We start from the raw sequence: 20,387 nt of genomic DNA, 5'->3' as shown, positions 1-20,387 counted from the left end.
GGACAAGCCTGAGGAAGCAAACGATTAGAATAGAAAGAGGTTGAAACAAAATATCATTGATAGAATAAGGCATAATGTACTCTATCTGTCCATAACAAAGTTTAGATTTATGAAAATTTTTCTGTTTTGGAAGTTTAAAGAATTCAATAGAAAAGCAGAGATAACTGGTTCTTCCAAGTGAATCGCCATTGTTGTGACCACCAACAACCCCCCTTCTTCTTTAGTATTAGCAATAACACTAAAGAAGTGGGGACCCTTAGTAAAAAATCCAAAAAAATTTATAAAATTTTTTGTATTATACTCCTAAAAAAAAATACATCGCACGGAGAAGAGTAAAACATTTCTTTATGAGCACAATAAAAAACTGCGAAGAAGCGACGCGAAATTCATCGCATCGCATACATTAAGAAGCGCTCATAAATGAAAATCTTAAGAAATATCCGATGGCCGATATGCGACATCGCATATCGCAAAGTCGCATAAACAACACACAAATAACTTAACAAATTGCAACGATCTGCGATCTACGATAAATGCGATCTGCGATCTTGCGATGCTGCGATCTGTGATAAATGCGATCTGTGATCCTGCGATTTGCACGATTCTGCGCTAAACTGATCAGGAAGCTCTGCGATGACACATCTTGATAATGCGATAAACGCGATGCTGCGATGCAAGTCGCAAAAATCACCCAGCGCAAATTTTCCTCGGCTCAGCATTCAAGAAAAGCTGTCCCTAAACCAAAAATTGGGCGCGCACCTTAAAGAAAATTAATGAATGTACGCCAAGATATTCATGAAGGACAAGTTTTGTGTTTTTCAAAAAGTTAGTTCACTATGAGGTGTCATGATTTTATACATTCGTAGAGCTTAGAGCTTTCGTGTCAAAATTTACTATCATTACTCTTTTCCTTTGCGTGAACTGCAGGAATAAAAAACAGGAAACAACATGAAGCAATGTGCAGGAAACATCTAAGGAAAAAGGGAAAGCGTCAATGCTCAGAGAACAGAGTATAGATGCCCTCATAAGCGGATACCACATGCAACAGAAACGCAGATTTCAGAATATTACTGAACAGATGCTGATATCAATAGGTGATTCGACACTCAAGGTCAAAAGCTCACAAAAGCAGCATGTTTACAAAATTCTGAAGCTTATGCCCGGTAAAGGAAAAAGCGCTAAAAGTGGAAAACACACCAGAAAGGCCCGGATCAAAGAACGAAGGTAGTTTTTTGATGCGCGATTAGCGCCTAGCGCTAATCGCACATCGCGCATCGCTAAGAAAATTGTTCAGAAAGCAAAGTCCCTAACTTGCTTAGTCATCCATGAGTCCGGAAACCGAGATAGCAAAAGCAGAGGCAATTTAAGAGGAATTTGGGTTGTTACCAAGTATATACGCAGTAAATTCGCACAGCCAGAAGATGATTCCCAAAAATATCTTCTAGTTTACTAAAAAGTGGTGCCAGCGCTTGCCGTTTCTATTTTCATAGCCCAAGCAAAAGCAGAAGACAACCAACCGACTCTTCCCAGGCAAATGTTGCATGCTCGCAAACACTAAGGAGCAAATACAGAAATAGTTAGGAATTAGATTCAATTTTTAGAAATAAGTTTGCTTAGATAAAGGGCGGTCATTTAAACCGTATCCGAAATTTGTGTAATTAAGTTATTTAGTTAGCAGTATTTAAACCCTTCTCAGGCATTTAGAGAAGGGTCCAGAAATTTGTCAAAAACTTGTCCTTAGAACATGCACTTTTGCACCCTCAGAGGATGTTTCGATGAATGAATGGATCAAGGTTTATTAATGTTTGCATTTGATATCTGCTACTGATGTTGCACTTCTGTACTCTTGGTAGATATTAGAACAAGTGGAGATAAATCATTGTTGCTTGAAGCTTATGAGTAGGACCAGTCATAAATGGTACTTTTATCTCTTGGCCATTTCTGCTTATATTCTTAAAGTGATATACAGTTTTTAGTTGTTTATATGTTATTGCATGAATGTTTGAGTTACCATTTGGCACTTTTGTACAGTGGAGTCATTTATTTATGTTTGATATATGAATAACTTATTATGCGATATGCTGTTCACAACTGTTTTGCCTAACTTTTTATGCAAAGTGGTTCATCTTAATTGATTTCCATTCTTATGAGAGCTGAATGATCTTTATTACCAGTTATTATTTGAAATCTCTTTAGATCACATAATAGAAGAAATACATCCCCGGTTAGCATAGATTAGATGTGTTGTTTTCATTAGATTACAATAGCATAGAATTAGATTAAAGTAGCTTAGATTAGAACTCTTAGATCAGCATCATCCAACTCTGCACACACACACACACCCTTAGATTGGGAAACTGGTCCCATTATCCCCAGTCGGACCCGCTACACCAAACAGATAAGGAGCTGCCAACCAAGGTCTGGACCGGGTGGGTATCCCCCTTGTTGTCGACCCGATTTTCGGGGCTTCAACAGGGTCATAATGGACTACCAACCACCTTAACTCTCTGATACGGGTCTCTAATACAATCTGATTGCATCAGTGGATGAATTTGACGTTCTCTGATGTTCTGTTGTACTCCTCGAGTAGGTGGAGTGTAATATGAATAAAGCTCCATGACTGATTAATGCTTTCAACTACTCTTTCCTTCACGGCTCTCTTTCCTTGATAAATGCAGTTGTTGTGGAGTAATTGCACCAGGTATTGGTAGTTGATTGTCATTGTCCTTTGGGAGCACAGAACAGTCAAAGGAGGTGAATACTACATGGCGGAAGAATGGAGGAGGAAGATTAGCCATTGAATTGTGTGGATCGGCGGTGGGAATCATTTTGCAGAGGATATCAAGAGAAAATGGGAGAAAACAAACGAGGGCCGTTGGATCGTGGGCGAACAGATCCAACGGTGATCGAGGGCGGAAGCTACGCGGGGAGTTAACGGCCAGGAAAGTGGTTTTGAGTGGTGAGCTGTATTGATCGCACTGATTTTGGCGTGTAGGCAGTAAACATACGCGGGGTAGCGATTCCATTAGGATTGTGACGCGTGGCGGATGGGACAGGGTCAATACCACTTTCCCCATGAGCTAACGTGCGGGCAGCTTATGGCATCGGGAGGAGCGAACGTCGTTAGATTGTGGTGAATGCGATCGCCGGTGGGTAAAGTAAATTGGGTTTAATGAGCGGGGAAAGCAACGAATACCATCGGATCGTGATGAAATGATCGAACGGTGTGGGTTTAATCGCACAGGTTACTGTAGGGAAAGACGTGCGGTCATGCTATCATGGTTACATGGGTTTAATCCCTAGTGCCTAGGGGGCCGAAAGAAAATAAGCTTTCACAACAATTTAGAGGTGAAATGGAGGAAAACACATGCAGCAGGGGGTTATGGGAGTACACAAAAATGGAGGAGTAGGAGAAGAAAAACTGATGCACATCCTTTTTTTTTAGAACAAACGACCCGATCAGGCCTGTATTTGATCCTCGAAATGCTGAATTAAATAGCAGTGCTAACACCTCCCAGGGTATTTATCCACTCATGTAATTTACCCATGGTATTGTATGTAACATACACCCATGGTATTCATTCACCCATGGTTTTACCCACCCATGAGATTTATCTGTGGTATTGTGACAAAAAAAGGCTATAAGTAACAAGTCACTCTTTTCAAAAGGACATATTGTCTACCACAATGTAGTTGTTGGACACCTAATCCTCTATGGGTTGGTGTGGAATGTGAACAACCATTGGAGTCTAAGAGACCACTTGGAATATGAATCCAAGGGTCACATAAATGTACTATAAATGTATATCATGTCAATAATAATATGCAATTCAATGCTTATCTTTCGCATTTGCTGTTTGCATTCAATGTGAGTTTAACATGGTATTAAAGTTGCAGGTATATTCTTGCCCTGCCTAATTTTATATCTCTGTTGTTCCACCTTTTTCCAGCTTGTTAGACCTTTCATTTTCAAGACCTGTAGTCCTTGCTATTGTAACTCCTATACATTAGCCCTATGCTATCGGTTCTTCTTGCCCTATCAGAATTATGTTATTCTAAGCCCACAATTCCCGCAGTCATTGTATTATTCTCTACGAGTTACGCCAATCTAGTGGACTTTCTCAGCGTTGGTTGAATTTGCCCTGCACTGTGTTATTACCACAGTCGACCTCAGCTCCTACGCATAGTTAATCCCTCGAGCTCCTCGCTCTCCCCACTGCGTAGCTCTTTGGCCCTCAGAGTCAGCATCCCTCCAGTGGCTCCATCCTCCCGCATTGTATGCATATATGTTAAAGTTTTTTGTTGTATCAAGGTTTCAAGGTGTATCTCCCTGAACAGTTGACACCCGCAGAGTTGGTTCAACTCCCATACCAGTCCTCACTATCTTGTTCGACTCCTTATCGTGTTGCGGTATCTCACCTCGCTGTTGACTCGCCGGGACCCTCGGCTTCACCTCACAGTTGACTCCACGCTCACTGCTCCTCCTCTTTTCAGCTAAACTCTTACTCTTCCTCTTTGCATAAAATCTCTAGGATATGCCTTTCCAGCCTCTATAACACATGGAAGTTTCAGGTATATACAAGAATCTGTAATCTCAACACAATTTGGGTTCTCACAAGCTTTCTTTTCCTTGATACGCTGACCCTTTGCAAGAATCGTTTTCGAATTTATGTAAATAGGATAAATTATAATCCATGTTTTTATGCTTGGTTGAACCTCCTCCATAATTGTAGTAGATATTCCCTAGTTGAAATGCGGCAAGAAAACCTGTAATTGCTTGGACTCCAAAGAAGAATAAATACCCTTTAGCAAACTGTAAACCTTTTTTCTAATCATACGGGTAGGAGCCTCCTTCGAGCCAGACCCTTTTTCATTGAATTATGGGCTTAAAGCACACACATAGGAGTTTTGATCCCATGATAGAAGCACCATGAGCATCTTTTTTAGGACCGACAACACGTTCTTCCACACAATCTGCAACTAAATATTTATTTCATGTCTGTGGATGCTTTGATGGCTAAGTGTACCAACTATATATTCAAACCTACTAGTAGATGAGCACGATTACGTTTGGAAAGAAAATAAACCTCAAGCAAGAAGAAGTATTACCGAAGAGGAGACCATGTGCTAACAACAACCGTGCATAAATCTCTGTAGTGAGTTATATGCAACAGTCAATAATCATCTTTGTGCACTATCAATTTCATTGTTAATTCATTCATTTGGAAGTTCAGCAAACGAGTAGCACTACCTTGGCCAAAGCTATAAACACAGCAGCGACGACATTAGAAGTATTGCGAATGCGCGAACCCAGAACATCTATCGGTGAGGAATTTTCTCATCCTGCGTCTACGTTTTATTTCTCTGATCTCAAATCAAGTCTTCACCTTCATATTTTGTGCTCATGTTCATCGCCAAATGTCACAGAGAGTTGTGGGGTCTACATAGATTTATCTTGTCGATGCCTTAGATCTTGACATTCAAACATTTCTCTATAAATAACATAATTTTCACTCAACTCCCATTGTTTGAGTGTTTTTTCTCCATTGCGTCCTCAAGTTCCAAGAAATCAAAGCTAAGCACTGAGTTGAATAAGGAACTAGTCTGCTTTGATGCATCCATATAGAGTCTCGGCATACTTGAAGGCTTGAACAATGGAGTAGTTTTCTCTTCAGTTGTGCATTGAATTCATTGAAAACTATGAATAAAGTTTCTTGCTCTTAAAGCTCTGCTTTGTTCAAAATATTTTATGTGTGTTTGAAGCGTTTAACTGTCGACTGAAGAGCATGGAGTATCTTTGTCTTGAAAATTGAAATCCTGCCCGTTGTTGGTCTCTACGAGATATTTTGTAACAAATATTGTAACAAAGAATATTTTCAATGAGGCTACCAGTATCTAAAAGCTTCCTATGTTTCTGCTCATGTGGAAAGCTTGCTCCATTAATGAATGGTCAGCGAGAGTCATTGAATTTAGAACTATTTGAAGGCTTCTAGTATGTCTGGACCATCAATTGTTGAATTTGGTCTTATAGATTGCAACCTAAGATATTAATTGTAAGTTACAAGGAGCTTGGCTTGGTTTTGATGCACTAAATACATTTGACTACACCGAGAATTGTGGCAAGTTTTAGAGTGATAGTTGGTTATATTGCCAAATTTGAGTGTATTTTGGCCATTGTGAAAAATTATCTTTATTTATCATTGCAACCACTTTAGCCATCTAATTTGAGAGACTCACTTGATTTGTTCAATTAAAATGACCAGAATTAAAGTAGTATTGGAGTTCTTGAAAACTCTGATACTATGCTCTGCTGATGACATAGTCAAAATAAAAGAAACCACTCTTGTTGACATTCAAACATGTTTGCAGCATGCACATGAAAAGGTAGAATTTTTGGAGCTTGAATCTCAATTTCAGCAAGAAGAATTACAACAGTGGAGTCAACATTTTGAATCTGTTTCCATGCAGAACATTGAAACAGACTCCATAAGAAGCAAGTCAATAATGTTGCAGTTGATTCAAATCCAATTCCTAATTAAGCAGCAAAGTTACATGCAGATGCAGACGTTCAGTCTGCACTTCCCAATCCCATCATCAGACCTTGGGAAGAACTTGTCCATAATAAGCACAAAATAGGTATTGGATATGAAAAGGATGTGTCCTTTCATATTCCAGATTACTCAAAGTCCATTCATTTCCATAGAGCTAAGTTTCTTTATGATGGTTCACCTTCACCTGTTCCAGATTCTGCTCCTCCACATTTGCAGATAAAAGTTGTTCAATGCCAACACTGTGACGGAATTGGCCATATGAAAGATCACTATTTTGATCTTCATCCATGTAAGCATTGTGGTCAGCGTACTAATCATTCCAGTGTTGGTGGTCATCCTTAAACCACCCCCTTTATACCAACATTTTAGAGATCGCATTCAGCCTAGTGCTGTCATTCATTTTTTGCACATTTTCTATTACATCTCTCTTCTTGGACTCATATATACCCCTTCAGATTAAGGGGGGAATGTTGGACACCTAATCCTCTATGGGTTGGTGTGGAATGTAAACATCCACCGAAGTCTAAGAGACCACTTGGAATATGAATCCAAGTGTCACATCTTTGTACTATAAATGTATATCATGTCAATAATATATGCAATTCAATGCTTATCTTTTGCATTTGTTGTTTACATTCCATGTGAGTTTAACAATAGCTTTTATAGTTACTCACTATTTTAATAAAAAAATTATTGGTGGTTTTGTTTAATATGTGTTCTCCTATTTTCTTCTGGCATTTCAATTTTTAGACCTTTGTGACCTCCCTCCCCAAGATCCATTTCAATTTCTTAGATCTTAGGGGCCTCCCCTAAGCTCTGGATCAGTGGTATCAAAGACAGGTCACTACTTCATGGGAATGAGGATTTGACACATACTTTAGTTTCATATTTTTGCAATAATCTTCAACAAACTTCATGCATGTGCTATGACCTCCACAGAGCACGTTCTTGAGCAAAGCGGGAAGATTTGTTTTTTCATTTTTTGGCAAAAATTTTTTGGGCGGCGAGTTTGCAAATAATATCTGAAACATTTGATGAAAAATTATAAAACATATAACATATCTATATTCCTTATGAAAAATACCCAAATTAAAAACAAATTAAAAATCTGACCGAATCGGAGTCTGGATGAGGGAAATATCACTAATTTAAAATCAACTATGTTGCAGAAATTTTTCTGACGCCAATTCATGGACGACATATCTCCTATCATTTTTTGAAGTTTTGTATATAATTTCAAAAAATTAATTGTTGATCTGATCTCCTCTTGAAAATATTGGTAGAATCGGAGTCCGAATGAGGGAGATATTGCTGATTTAAAATCAGTTGTGTTGCAGAAATTTTTCTGATGAAAATTCACTAACAACGACTCTCCTATCATTTTTTGTTGTTTTTGTTGCAGAATTTCAAAGCAATGATTGCAAATCTGAGGTCCTCTTGAAAAAACACCCAAATTTAAAAATTTAAAATAATAATAATAATAATAATTAATTAAAATTTGGTCGAATCAAAGTTCGAATGAGGGAGATATCATTGATTTAAAATTAACTAATTTTTTAGCACTTTTGTGACAATAGAACAGTTGCAATGCAAATCTGAGTTTCTAAGGTGTCCAGATAAGGATTTCAAACACATGGGAAGATGCAGAATGGTCATTCTATTTCCAAAAATAGGTTATAATAAATATTCCAAGTTATATTTACTGAGTTATTCCCATTTCATATTTTTAGCAACATTCAGATCGAGTTCCTTTTGGAGATGTTCCCTCCCACCCCACTTTAGTAGGCACCTGCTTCACATTCATCAGTTTCAACATAAAAGCATCCGGCTTGGGTTCCATTAGGGGATTTTTGAGGTCTAAAATGGGCCTCCTAAGAAAAATGTACAACCAAAATAAACTTTATAAGAACCAATAGGATTCAAGATAATGATGTCAACCATGGGGGATGATTCACCATTTTTTTAGTAAAATAGTAAAAAGAATAATAAAATAATAAAACTACTTTTTCAATTCGTATGTTCAACTTATCTCCCTAAAGTTTTACTCAAATTTCGAGTGGGAGCACTTGTTGGATGAAAAATTTAATTCCTCATCCAAGGAGTAACAATGTAAACTTTGAAACGGGAACTGATACTGTTACCCGTTTCGTAGAGATAGCAAAAAAGTGACCTGATTTTGAAAAGGGGTGATGCAGAACAAACATGTTTTTTTTAGAGCATAGTTTTTGGAAGGAATGTCATGGGAATGATAGTTTTATGTACATTACATTTTAGAATGGTAGTGATTTTCATGTTGATTTTAAAACGTGAGTATGCTGCATCACCCCCTTTTTTTAAAAGACCTATTTTTTGGCTTTAAATTTTCTAATGTATAAAATGTAAATAATTATTTTGTAAATTTGATCATTTTTGAAGTGGTCATTTTCTTCACATTTTCTTGTTTTTTATTTTAATTTTAACCTTTTTTTTTAGTGAGGTTTTTATTGTTTTGCATTTTTTAATTAGGAGGTCGATATTTAGAATTTTCGATATTCTACATATTTATACATCCTTAATTAATTTTTCAATCCACATGAAATAATTGTTTCTAAAAAACAATATTTTTTAACAATGGACATAAAAATAACCATTTTTAACATAAATATAACTAAAAAACTACATGTTTTGATACTTTTTTGCTAGAATTGACATGTCAAAATCACAATTTTTATACGATAATTTTAACTAAAAATGGTTAAATAATAGATTCTTTTATGAATTTCATGTCAAAAAAATAATAATAATCACTTTTTTTTCAAAAAATAATGATTAACTTAAAAATCAATGCGAAAATCACATATTACAAATATTGAATGTATAACAACCCTAATTGAGTGTTTATTCTTCTCATAAAATGTCAAAGTCAAAACATTGCAAAGCTTGATTTACAAGCATAACTTAAATTTAATCAACAATGTCACGTAATCCAAACTCTTCGTCCTCTAGAGTTTCATCATTGTCTTCTTCCACAATATTTTCTGTTTCCTTTTGCTCATTTTTCTCTTCTAATGGGTCTTTGATGTCTGCGAATCTCCCAATGTATGTCTTTCCAAACATTCCATGTAATGGTGGTTAGGGTTCCTTTGCCTTTTTTGCCACACGTGATGCACTAAAGTCCCCTTTCTTCAACCCAATTTCTTGCATTGAATCTGGAAGAAATTGAAGAGCATTAATTCTTTGCTGAATGAAATTGCACTGTAATGGATCTTTCTCAATTGCAATGCAATTTCTTCCTTTTTGAAGGCAGCATGCTAGTGTTGTACCTAATTATCAAGCACAAAATAAATAATGAAGTAAATTAGTACAATGACATATTAATTAAAAAAGAACATATTGAAATTCAATTCCATATAACAAAACTTACCTGAGCTGAAAAATAAATCCAGAACCCAATCTCCTTCATTTGACTGTCGCAAAGACATGGCTAAATCGAGCTCCTAAATAACATTGGGTTACATTTTTTAAGTGCTCAAACAGCTCGATCAAGCGCTTAAAAAGGGCTCAATTGAGCAATCATTTTTTCTGCCCAAATGTGCCATCTCTTGCCAAAAAGTGTAACCCAGCTCCATGCTTTCACCCTTATAGATTATGAATTTCTAACAATCTATATCCTAATTATTATTATTATCCAATTTTAAGGTCATAGCCAAGCCAGAGACCAAATTGGTGTATGAAACCCCCTTGTTTGTGGGATAAAAGACCCACCTCCACGCAACGATTTGATTATTGTCTACGAAGGCATACCTACTCTAACCCCTTCTGCTTTTTGAACCTATGACCTCTTAGGAGGAAACACATGCTCTTAACCATTAGGCACTTGACCTGAGATGCCTCATGTTTAACTCTAATGTTATAGGAGCATTTTCTCAAGAACTCTATCCAATAATTGGACCTCACACACTCTATTGACCTCTAATTTCAATTATGTGGCATTTCAAAGTTTACCCTCCAAAACTCATTTAAGGCCATAAATCACACTTAATATTGGTTTACTATATTGGTGAAATTTCTAATTCTTTATAACTAATCATTTTGTTTTGGTTGTTGTTTCTAAAAGGTTATGGCCCAAAGCTTAATTATGTCCAATGTCACTTCATAATCTAATGATATGTAAGAAAGATCTCTTCCACTTGAATTAATAAGACAATAGAAACCTCACATACTCAAAACAAACATATTGAAAACCAATTTGATTCAATAGACCTAATCAAAACGAATAAAATCATTTTTCACATAAATGGCTTATTGAGATCATTTTTTCATATTGTACAACTATACATCGATTGGTGCATTTTTCATTTGATTTCATGGCATACATTTTGCTAACAATGTTGACAAAATCCAATCCATTTAATGCTGACAAAATACGATCTATTTAATGAAGTAAAATATTACAATAAAATTTTTGCCTTTTTGGAAATGAAGTTCTAAAACATCTTTAATCCATCTCTTTTACAGGGCATTGACAACAAACAAGCAGTTCACATCACAAGGCTCAACCGACATATTGTTGAGCATAGATGCTATTTTAGATTTGTTTTTCAACCTCTTCAATTTATTGCAATGATAATATGAATGTGTTGTGCCTTATTTTCATAAAAAGTTCACATCACAGGGCTAATGTAATTTGTCTTATATTTTTACCTATTGTAACAACGTAAATATCTATCTCTCTTTTTGTGTCTTCATATAATTATGTGTATCTCTATGTAAGAAAGAAACTATATAGGTACAAATAGAAAGTAAATAGTATATCTATCTTAAGAAACTAAATAGTATATCTATTTTAAGAGGAACATGATTATTCACAAATGAATGTACTATCTATTTGCGATGAACTTGATGATATATATTGTATTATCAAGATTCATTGTCTTGATTTTTGTTCGTAGTTAGTCACTTGATGACATATATTGTATTATCGAGATTCATTGTCTCGATTTTTGTACGTAGTTAGTCTGTTTTATCCATGTCTCGATTTTTGTACTTAGTTGGCCTGTTCTATCCATGTTTATTTAATGTTTATATATGATATTGTTAAATTTATTTATTTAATTACAATAGTTTTTTCTTTTCTAACATATTTATATTGGTACACGCATATGTATGACTTTTTCGGGACATTAATCAAGAATTTCCATTGCAAATTTGTAAAAGAGAGATCTCAAATATAGTTTTTACTTCTCTATCCTAAAAGGAGCTTTTTGTCTTGAATAAAGCTTGAATGATCTTGGATCCAGTTTCAAGTGCAGATCAAGAAAAAGTTACAGAGTATACCTAAGTACGCAGCAAAGAAAAGTCAAAGGTAGATGGTCCTTTCCGTTCTTGTCACGGACTTCCATCCACCACTATTGTGGCTCTTGTTATAAACTCGTTTCTTTTATCTACCACTGTTGTGGCTCTCGTTATAAATTCGTTTTTTTTAGAAAAATTGGCTAGTTTTCTCTCACAGCCATTAGCCATTTGGACACAGAGTTTATGCGATATGTATATATTCCCAAGCATAAGTTGCATTTTCTTTAACTTCATGATATTTAGCTGCATTTTTTGACAGTAAATGTTTACTTGTCTAAGTCTTGTTTACAGTGGATATGACTCTTGGTGAAGACATTTATCGAACTCTATATATAATGTTTATTTCAAGACTGATAAATTCCTTTTCTTTTATACTGGAAAGGAAGAGGATTTCGACCTGTCTATACTGTTCCTACTTTCTTTTCACTGTTTAGAAAATGAGGTCTCAATTTAGTTGGTTGTAAAACCTCATCTTTCTTCTTTGTAGTTTTATAACGAATTTCTTTAAACAACATTATTCACACATAACCATGATTTTAATTTATTCATAGACCCCACATCATATAATGAAAACATATATATATTAGCTCCACGACTTAGATACAAAATTTGAATTGTGAGGACAGGGTGGACCCACCTCATCGACCCACCAACAGTTGGGGGTCCAAGCCCTTATACAAAGTGTTTTACCTCGATCCAGTGTCGATGGCTATATATACATGTGGCCTACCTCCTGCCCCCATCGGGTACTTACACACACCGACCATTCCATTGATATCTGGGTCAAGTTATACATGTACTGGGGTCATTTTAATTACATTGATTAATTTTAAAATGAATATATATCACTTTTTTTATGAACCCAAACAATTATTGATTCAAGGTTATAAGCAACCTGAGTCGAACGGTTTATGTTGAATTAATATTGGGATGAACTATTTACGACATTTTGCACTTATTAATTTCGCATTGTATAATTCGAGTGGGTGACTTCATTGGCCCATTTTAAAGGTGAATAAAAAAACAAAATTTGCATCTTAAATATGATTCTCCGACTTCAAGACTATACATCAGATAAATAGACAGTTTGATAAGTACAGAAATCCTATAGTCACCGCACATTCTTGCAAAAAAGTTTAAAATACCCGGTTGGACGTTAATATCATAATCAGCACAAAAACTTTGTAAAAAGGATGGGTTCTTGAAGCTCTTCCAAAAAGATGTTCGTTCCATTTTTACGCTACTCGATACTAGAGAGACTTGTGCAGATCGAAACACATTCATCCTCACTGTTTGGGTGCTGAAGACGAACAGTCCTGACGTAATCTTGAATTACATTCTTCATTTCCAAATGGAACCTCTGCAATGTCATAAACACAGAATTCCTTAGCTCATTTATCATCGCAATCATTCGTTTATGGAGATCCATGTACTCTTCTGCACTGATCTGGCCTGACTATATTTTGGGTTGGGCCACGTCATTAGCAACACGACTTCGTTTACATTTGGGCTCACAGATTTTACTATGTTTCTCGTCTTCATCCTCCTGCTGGTCTCTGCGACCTTTCGTTGGCAATGGCTGCTGCTGCTAATGCCGCCGTGTTAAAATGTAAATATGATATAATACCAGTTCAATTCCTAGCAGTGCCATCACCGCAGATCTTTCGTAGGGCTAGGATTTCTCGTATTGGATGCCCAGTAAGCACTGTTTGGGGCGATTCGTAGCAAATGGGGCGATTCTGAGAATCGCCGGGTGGTGGGGTGATTCTCAGAATCGCCTCGCCATCTCCCTGCCACCAGTTTTTCTTATTATTTTATGTTTATTGATGTGCTCCATGTTAATCTACGAGCTAGATTTAATAATTTTCTTTTCCATGCCATCATATTACAAGCTTCAATGTAGGGCTCTATAGCAAAATTTCCCACTGTACAATTCCAAAATACAAGTGAATAACGACCCAATGTGTAAATATGTAAATCATAATCAAATATTGAAAAAGACAAATGGTTCGTTTATAGTTTTTTCTCAAACTTCTACTTTGTGCATTGACGTGTGGTAAAGAATTCTCTGTGGAACCAATCACCCTCGCAATCTCTCTGGAGAATATCTTGTCAAGTCTGGATATGTATTTCATCATCACCCTTCTCTAAAGAGAACATTCAGGGTGCCAACCACTTAAACAATGCAAATGCTAAGATGAAAAAAAATCTAACACTAAGATGCTAAGATGGAAAATACCAGAAATTGGAACCCGCATGCACTTCAGCAACACTGACTTTTAATCGTTATGGTTTATTATTTTAAATACGTTCTAACTTCTATATAAAATACTTCAATTGCATTCCAGTTTATACAAGGAAAAAGTGATTTGTTTGTCTTTCACCATCGATAAAGTATTATTATCTTAAAACATTAAATGTTTTAAAAAAAATTACACAACTCAATATGAAACTTCGAACACCATGATTATATTCGACAAAAATGGGATAAAAATAAAAAAATATGATTATAGCCAAACCACGAGGATCTCGGCAAAGGAGAATCAAATCCAGAGTCGTGCACAGAGATTCATGATTTCTTTAGAAAAATAGATGTTGAAAGGAAAGAAAATATGGTATCCTGAATACAAATTGTAATCATGCGAACAATTACCTGAAATTAGAGCAAACACTATTGTTTCAGACCTGTGGTGCTTGAACAGCCTGTGGTACGCTTGAACAACTCCAACCTCACGCTAACTTTATTTGTAGATTACAAAGTCAAAAAATAACAATTTCCAAGATATGTGGAGAGCATAAATGAAATTGACAGGGGTTTGTATAAAAGAGCACAAAAAAACTCCAAAATATATAAAATGTAAATATGATATATACACAATACCAGTTCAATTCCCAGTAGTGCCATCACCGTAGATCTTTCGCAGGGCTAGGATTTCTCGTATTGGATGCCCAGTAAGCACTGTTTGGGGCGACTTGTAGCAGATGCGGCGATTCTCAGAATCGCCCCGCCACCACAACTGGTGGCGGGGCAGTGGCAGGTGATTCTGAGAATCGCCCCACCACCGGGCGATTCTCAGAATTGCCCCATCTGCTACGAATCGCCAATACAATTCTGAAATACAAGTGAATAACGACCCAATGTGTAAATATGTAAATCATAATCAAATATTGAAAAAGACAAATGGTTCGTTTATAGTTTTTTCTCAAACTTCTACTTTGTGCATTGACGTGTGGTAGAAAATTCTCTGTGGAACCAATCGCCCTTGCAATCTCTTTGGAGAATATCTTGTCAAGTCTGGATATGTATTTCATCATCACCCTTCTCTAAAGAGAACATTCAGGGTGCCAACCACTTAAACAATGCCAATGCTAAGATGAAAAAAAAAATCTAACACTAAGATGCTAAGATGGAAAATACCAGAAATTGGAACCCGCATGCACTTTAGCAACACTGAATTTTAATCGTTATGGTTTATTATTTTAAATACGTTCTAATTTCTATATAAAATACTTCAATTGCATTCCAGTTTATACAAGGAAAAAATAATTTGTTTTTCTTTCACCATCGATAAAGTATTATTATCTTAAAACATTAAATGTTTTAAAATTTCTTACACAGCTCAATCTGAAACTTTGGACACCATGATTATATTCGACAAACATGGAATAAAAATAAAAAATATGATTATAGCCAAACCATGAGGATCTCGGCAAAGGAGAATCAAATCCAGAGTCATGCACAGAGATTCATGATTTCTTTAGAAAAATAGATGTTAAAAGGAAAGAAAATATGGTATCCTGAATTCAAATTGTAAGCATGCGAAGAATTACCTGAAATTAGAGCGAACACTATTGTTTCAGACCTGCGGTGCTTGAACAGCCTGTGGCACGCTTGAACAACTCCAACCTCACGCTAACTTTACTTGCAGATTACAAAGTCAAAAAATAACAATTTCCAAGAGATGTGGAGAGAGCATAAATGAAATTGACAGGGGTTTGTATAAAAGAGCACAAAAAAAACTCCAAAATATATAAAATGTAAATATGATATATACACAATACCAGTTCAATTCCCAGCAGTGCCATCACCGCAGATCTTTCGCAGGGCTAGGATTTCTCGTATTAGATGCCCTGTAAGCACTATTTGGGATGATTCATAGCAGATGGGGCGATTCTGAGAATCGCCAGGTGGTGGGGCAATTCTCAGAATCGCCCCACCACCACCCCGCCACCAGCAGTGATCTTTCGCAAGGCTAGGATTTCTCGTATTGGATTCCCAGTAAGCACTATTTGGGGCGATTCGTAGCAAATGGGGCGATTCTGAGAATCTCCAGGTGGTGGGGTGATTCTCAAAATCGCCCCACCACCGCCTCGCCACCAGTTGTGGTGGCGGGGCGGTGGCGGGGCGATTCTGAGAATCATCCCACCACCCGACGATTCTCAGAATTGCCCCATCTGCTATGAATCGCCCCAAACAGTGCTTACTGGGAATCCAATACGATAAATCCTAGCCCTGCGAAAGATCTGCGGTGATGGCACTGCTGGGAATTGAACTGGTATTATATCATATTTACATTTTAACACGGTGGCGTCAGCAGTAGCAGCCATTGCCAGCGAAAGGTCGCAGAGACCAGTGGGAGGATGAAGACGAGAAACATAGTAAAATGTGCGAGCCCAAATGTAAATGAAGTCATGTTGCTAATGACCTGGCCCAACCCAAAACAAAGTCAGGCCATATCAGTGCAAAAGAGTACATGGATCTCCATAAACGAATGATTGTGATGATAAACGAGCTAAGGAATTCTGTGTTGATGACATTGCAGAGGTTCCATTTGGAAATGAAGAATGTAAATCAGGATTACGTCAAGACTGTTCATCTTTAGCACCCAAACAGTGAGGATGAATGTGTTTCAATCTGCACAAGTCTCTCCAGTATCGAGTAGCGTAAAAGTGGAACGAACATCTTTTTGCAAGAGCTTCAAGAACCCATCCTTTTTACAAAATTTTTGTGCTGATTATGATATTAATGCCCAACCGGGTATTTTGAACTTTTTTGCAAGAATGTGCGGTGACTATAGGATGTATGTACTTATCAAAATGTCTGTTTATCTGATGTATAGTCTTGAAGTCAGAGAATCATATTTAAGATGCAACTTTTGTTTTTTTATTCACCTTTAAAATGGGCCAATGAAGTCACCCACTCGAATTATACAATGCCAAATTAATAAGTGCAAAATGTCGTAAATAGTTCGGCCCAGGATTAATTCAACATAAACCGTTCGACTCAGGTTGCTTATAACCTTGAATCACCACTGGGAATTGAACTGGTATTGTGTATATATCATATTTACATTTTAACACACATATATGTATAGTCTTGAAGTCGGAGAATCATATTTAAGATGCAACTTTTGTCTTTGATGTCTCGACGTTTGGAAACAATGCGTTGTCAGGCATCGGCAGATAAGGGTGTAGCTGAAGAATATCGTTTTGGCTTTCTAGACTCGATTCACTTCAATTTTTATTGTCACTTGGGTACATTCAGAGGATAAGAAAATGTGTAACCATTTATCTCATCAACATGTAAACCATATCTGGCTCTTCAAATATTTTATCTGTATCAAGAGCTCTCCCAGACTCAGCAACAAATAAAAATGATATTGGCCCCCAAAACCCGTACAATAGCAAATCCCTCCGACAGATATAATCTTTATTTGATCCTAACACTGCCATATCTCTGTTCTCTAGCACTACCTTCAAATCCCCTTTAAAGTTGAAAGACTTCACTTTATAAGTAAATTGTTTGTAGTGCGGCTATTTGTTCATCAGAGAGGCCGAGACTTCGTCGGTCATCATCGTTCAATTCATGGACGAAGACAATCCTCCAAGGCGGCGAAAAAAGATCACGACAAACTTCTTTGATTAAGTAGATGAGTAACGCTATTGCGAAGAGTACTGCCGCAATTGTCGAAGAGCTAACTAATACCTGCCACTGCGCGTCCATAATTACTCGATTTCTGTTTCCAGATGTATAACGTGTCTCAAGTGGCGATTTTTTTTTTTTTGAAGAATGTCCCGAGTTGATCTTCTCTAATTTATCAATGAGGTACGTGTTTTATATCACTCAGGAATTTTCAAGACCAATATACAAGCCGACACATATTCTCGGTGATTTTCTTTTGTCTTAAAATATATTAAGTGTCCCCATGGGGTTACATGGACTTTCAATGTAAGTTGTAACTAAAATTCATTGTCCCTGTCTAATAATATTAGACATTAGACATTAGTTGGAGGTAACATTGATAAAATTATGAGCTCAAGATTTAAGTTACTATGGTGAAGATAATATAGAAAGTTCGAGGTTTCATATGGTCTATCAAGAGTGTTATTTTAGTTCATTATCATTCAAACAAGGGGCCGTTAAGTTTGGTGTTATCCGTGTCTAATATATTTAGATGAAAATTGATCGAGATTAGGTTTTTACCTTGATTAAGAAGATTTTTAAAATGATTAAGTATAAGGGAATGGAAATAGGAGTAGTTTTTAAAAGTAAAATTCAAGTGTGTTTTCTAGTCAATTCATCTTTATCTAAGATATTTACATGAAAATTGATTGAGATTATGGTTTTCACCTTGATTAAGAAGACTTTTAAAATGACCATGTTAAGCATAAAGGAATGGAAATAGGAATAGTTTTTAAAAGCAAAATCCAAGTGTTCTTTCTAGTGAATTCATGGAAAGACAATAGATGAGTCTAAAATATTTGAAATGCTTTAACAATAAGGTTATAGTTATGGTACAATAATATATTTTTAGTTAATTTTATTAGGAATTCACAAGAGATTAGATATATTAGTTTAACATTGAAAGCTTTTTATCAAGGATTAAGAAATACTTCTTTATTATATTAATTTATTCATAAAGGTCATTTACTTTTTAAAAAATAAATTTTGTTACTTTCACTTTAGGTTTGGCTTTTGATCCAATGGGTTTGTATAGATCTCGAGGTAATAGACTCCTTAAATATGACTCTAGGATTTCTAGAAGTATTCTTCCAATATTAATGAGTTTCTATGTCTACAATGCAATCACCACAATGAAATAATAAGCATTTACTACCAACTAGATGTTCATAGCCCCATAAAAGGTTTTTATATCCCTCGTTACTTCCCCCATTGGGGTGCTTTTCATTTATTTTATTTCTCCCTTTTCTTTTATTTAGATATGAGGATGGGTAACATATAATTGATAATAGTGGGGGAAGCAACACATTAAATAACCATATTAATAGGGGTGTCTCCTTATATTGGGTGTAAATTCTTGACCTAATTGACTTTTTAGAATTGTTGCCAAGGGAGATGTTTTTAAGCTGTTGTTAAGATATTCACAGTGAATTTGATAAATGTAATCCTTTCTCAGTGGTAATTGATGTTAATGGAGGTCCAAACTTAGTTTGCTCATTTTGGTTGTGTTTCCCATTGTGGTATTAGCGTCCATGTGCTCCTCATGAGTCACCTGCAACAAAATAAGACAAACACAAAATACCATGTAACTATATTTAAAACGCCATCAAAGTTATTATAGTGGTTCATAAGATGACAGTGACGCAACCTTCCTTTAAAGGTTTGGAAAGAAATTAAAATGGATTATTATTATGGCCTTAGATACTCTAATCAAAGTAAATCAAGTGGTCGTAGGTAGCTCATCTTATTCTCCCTACATGTGGGGTATGATTTCACTGATGATGCATTATTAGGATTGTGATTGACAGTAGAGTTATCTTCTGGGAACTTGCTTGTTTTTTTCCAATTATTTCATTCTTGAGAGAAAATCCTCTGCCATCTAGGTTTGGGATTTATTGATAGAAAATGAAGTTATGCTACCTTCATTTCTCGGGAACACATTTATGAGGGAGTAACAAGGTTCTTGAGGTGTAACTAAGTTGCTTTAGAAAAAATGAAACTTGCTTCTGGGATTCCTTGTGAACCTTTTGTGAACATATTTTATGGAGAGGGTGATCAGTTTAGCGAGGGTCATTAGAGGAGATTCACTGTAATCTGACTCCAGTTCCTCTTTTTGGCGAAATCCTGGCCTCCTATGAATTTGTCATGCTCAAAATTAAAATAAGGATAATCAGGAAAATGTGCTAGATGTGATATGATAAATTTGTCCATCTATGTCTAGGTGAAATAACCATGGCATGTAATGGTTGAAAACATGTTGAATTTATACTTAGGAAAGAAAAATGATATTCTACCAAAAACATTAATGTGTTTTTTTCCTCATAAGCAACTTTGTTTGGCACATAAAAATTTGGTTTTACTAGCATTTTTTAAAAATTTTGAAAATTGACCCTAAAAAAAAAAAAATCATCGTTCCAGTATATCACTTTTTCATTTTGAAGCTATATTTTGCATGAAAATTTCGTAGTAAATTTCGTATTCATTCCCATTTTTAAAACATGTTCAAAATTGACCGCTAAAAAATAAAATCATCGTTCCAG

At 35.9% G+C, this 20,387-nt stretch overlaps 1 protein-coding gene across 1 annotated transcript in view; it reads right to left on the bottom strand.

The window, feature by feature from the left end:
* Positions 1-9,439: 9,439 nt before the first annotated feature.
* Positions 9,440-20,387, bottom strand: part of LOC149175792 (putative xyloglucan 6-xylosyltransferase 3) — a 28,888-nt gene continuing 17,940 nt past the window's right edge. The window contains exon 2 of the mRNA XM_089421243.1: positions 9,440-9,853. Within this exon, the coding sequence (XP_089277369.1) occupies positions 9,842-9,853 (12 nt within the window). The 3' untranslated portion in view covers positions 9,440-9,841. The remainder of the gene's footprint in view (positions 9,854-20,387) is intronic.

The sequence above is a fragment of the Pinus tabuliformis genome, chromosome 4_1 (assembly GCF_031772625.1).
Source record: "Pinus tabuliformis cultivar Carrire ecotype Pingquan chromosome 4_1, CPIR1, whole genome shotgun sequence".
NCBI lineage: Eukaryota > Viridiplantae > Streptophyta > Pinopsida > Pinales > Pinaceae > Pinus > Pinus tabuliformis.
This window is presented reverse-complemented; position numbering and strand designations above follow the sequence as displayed.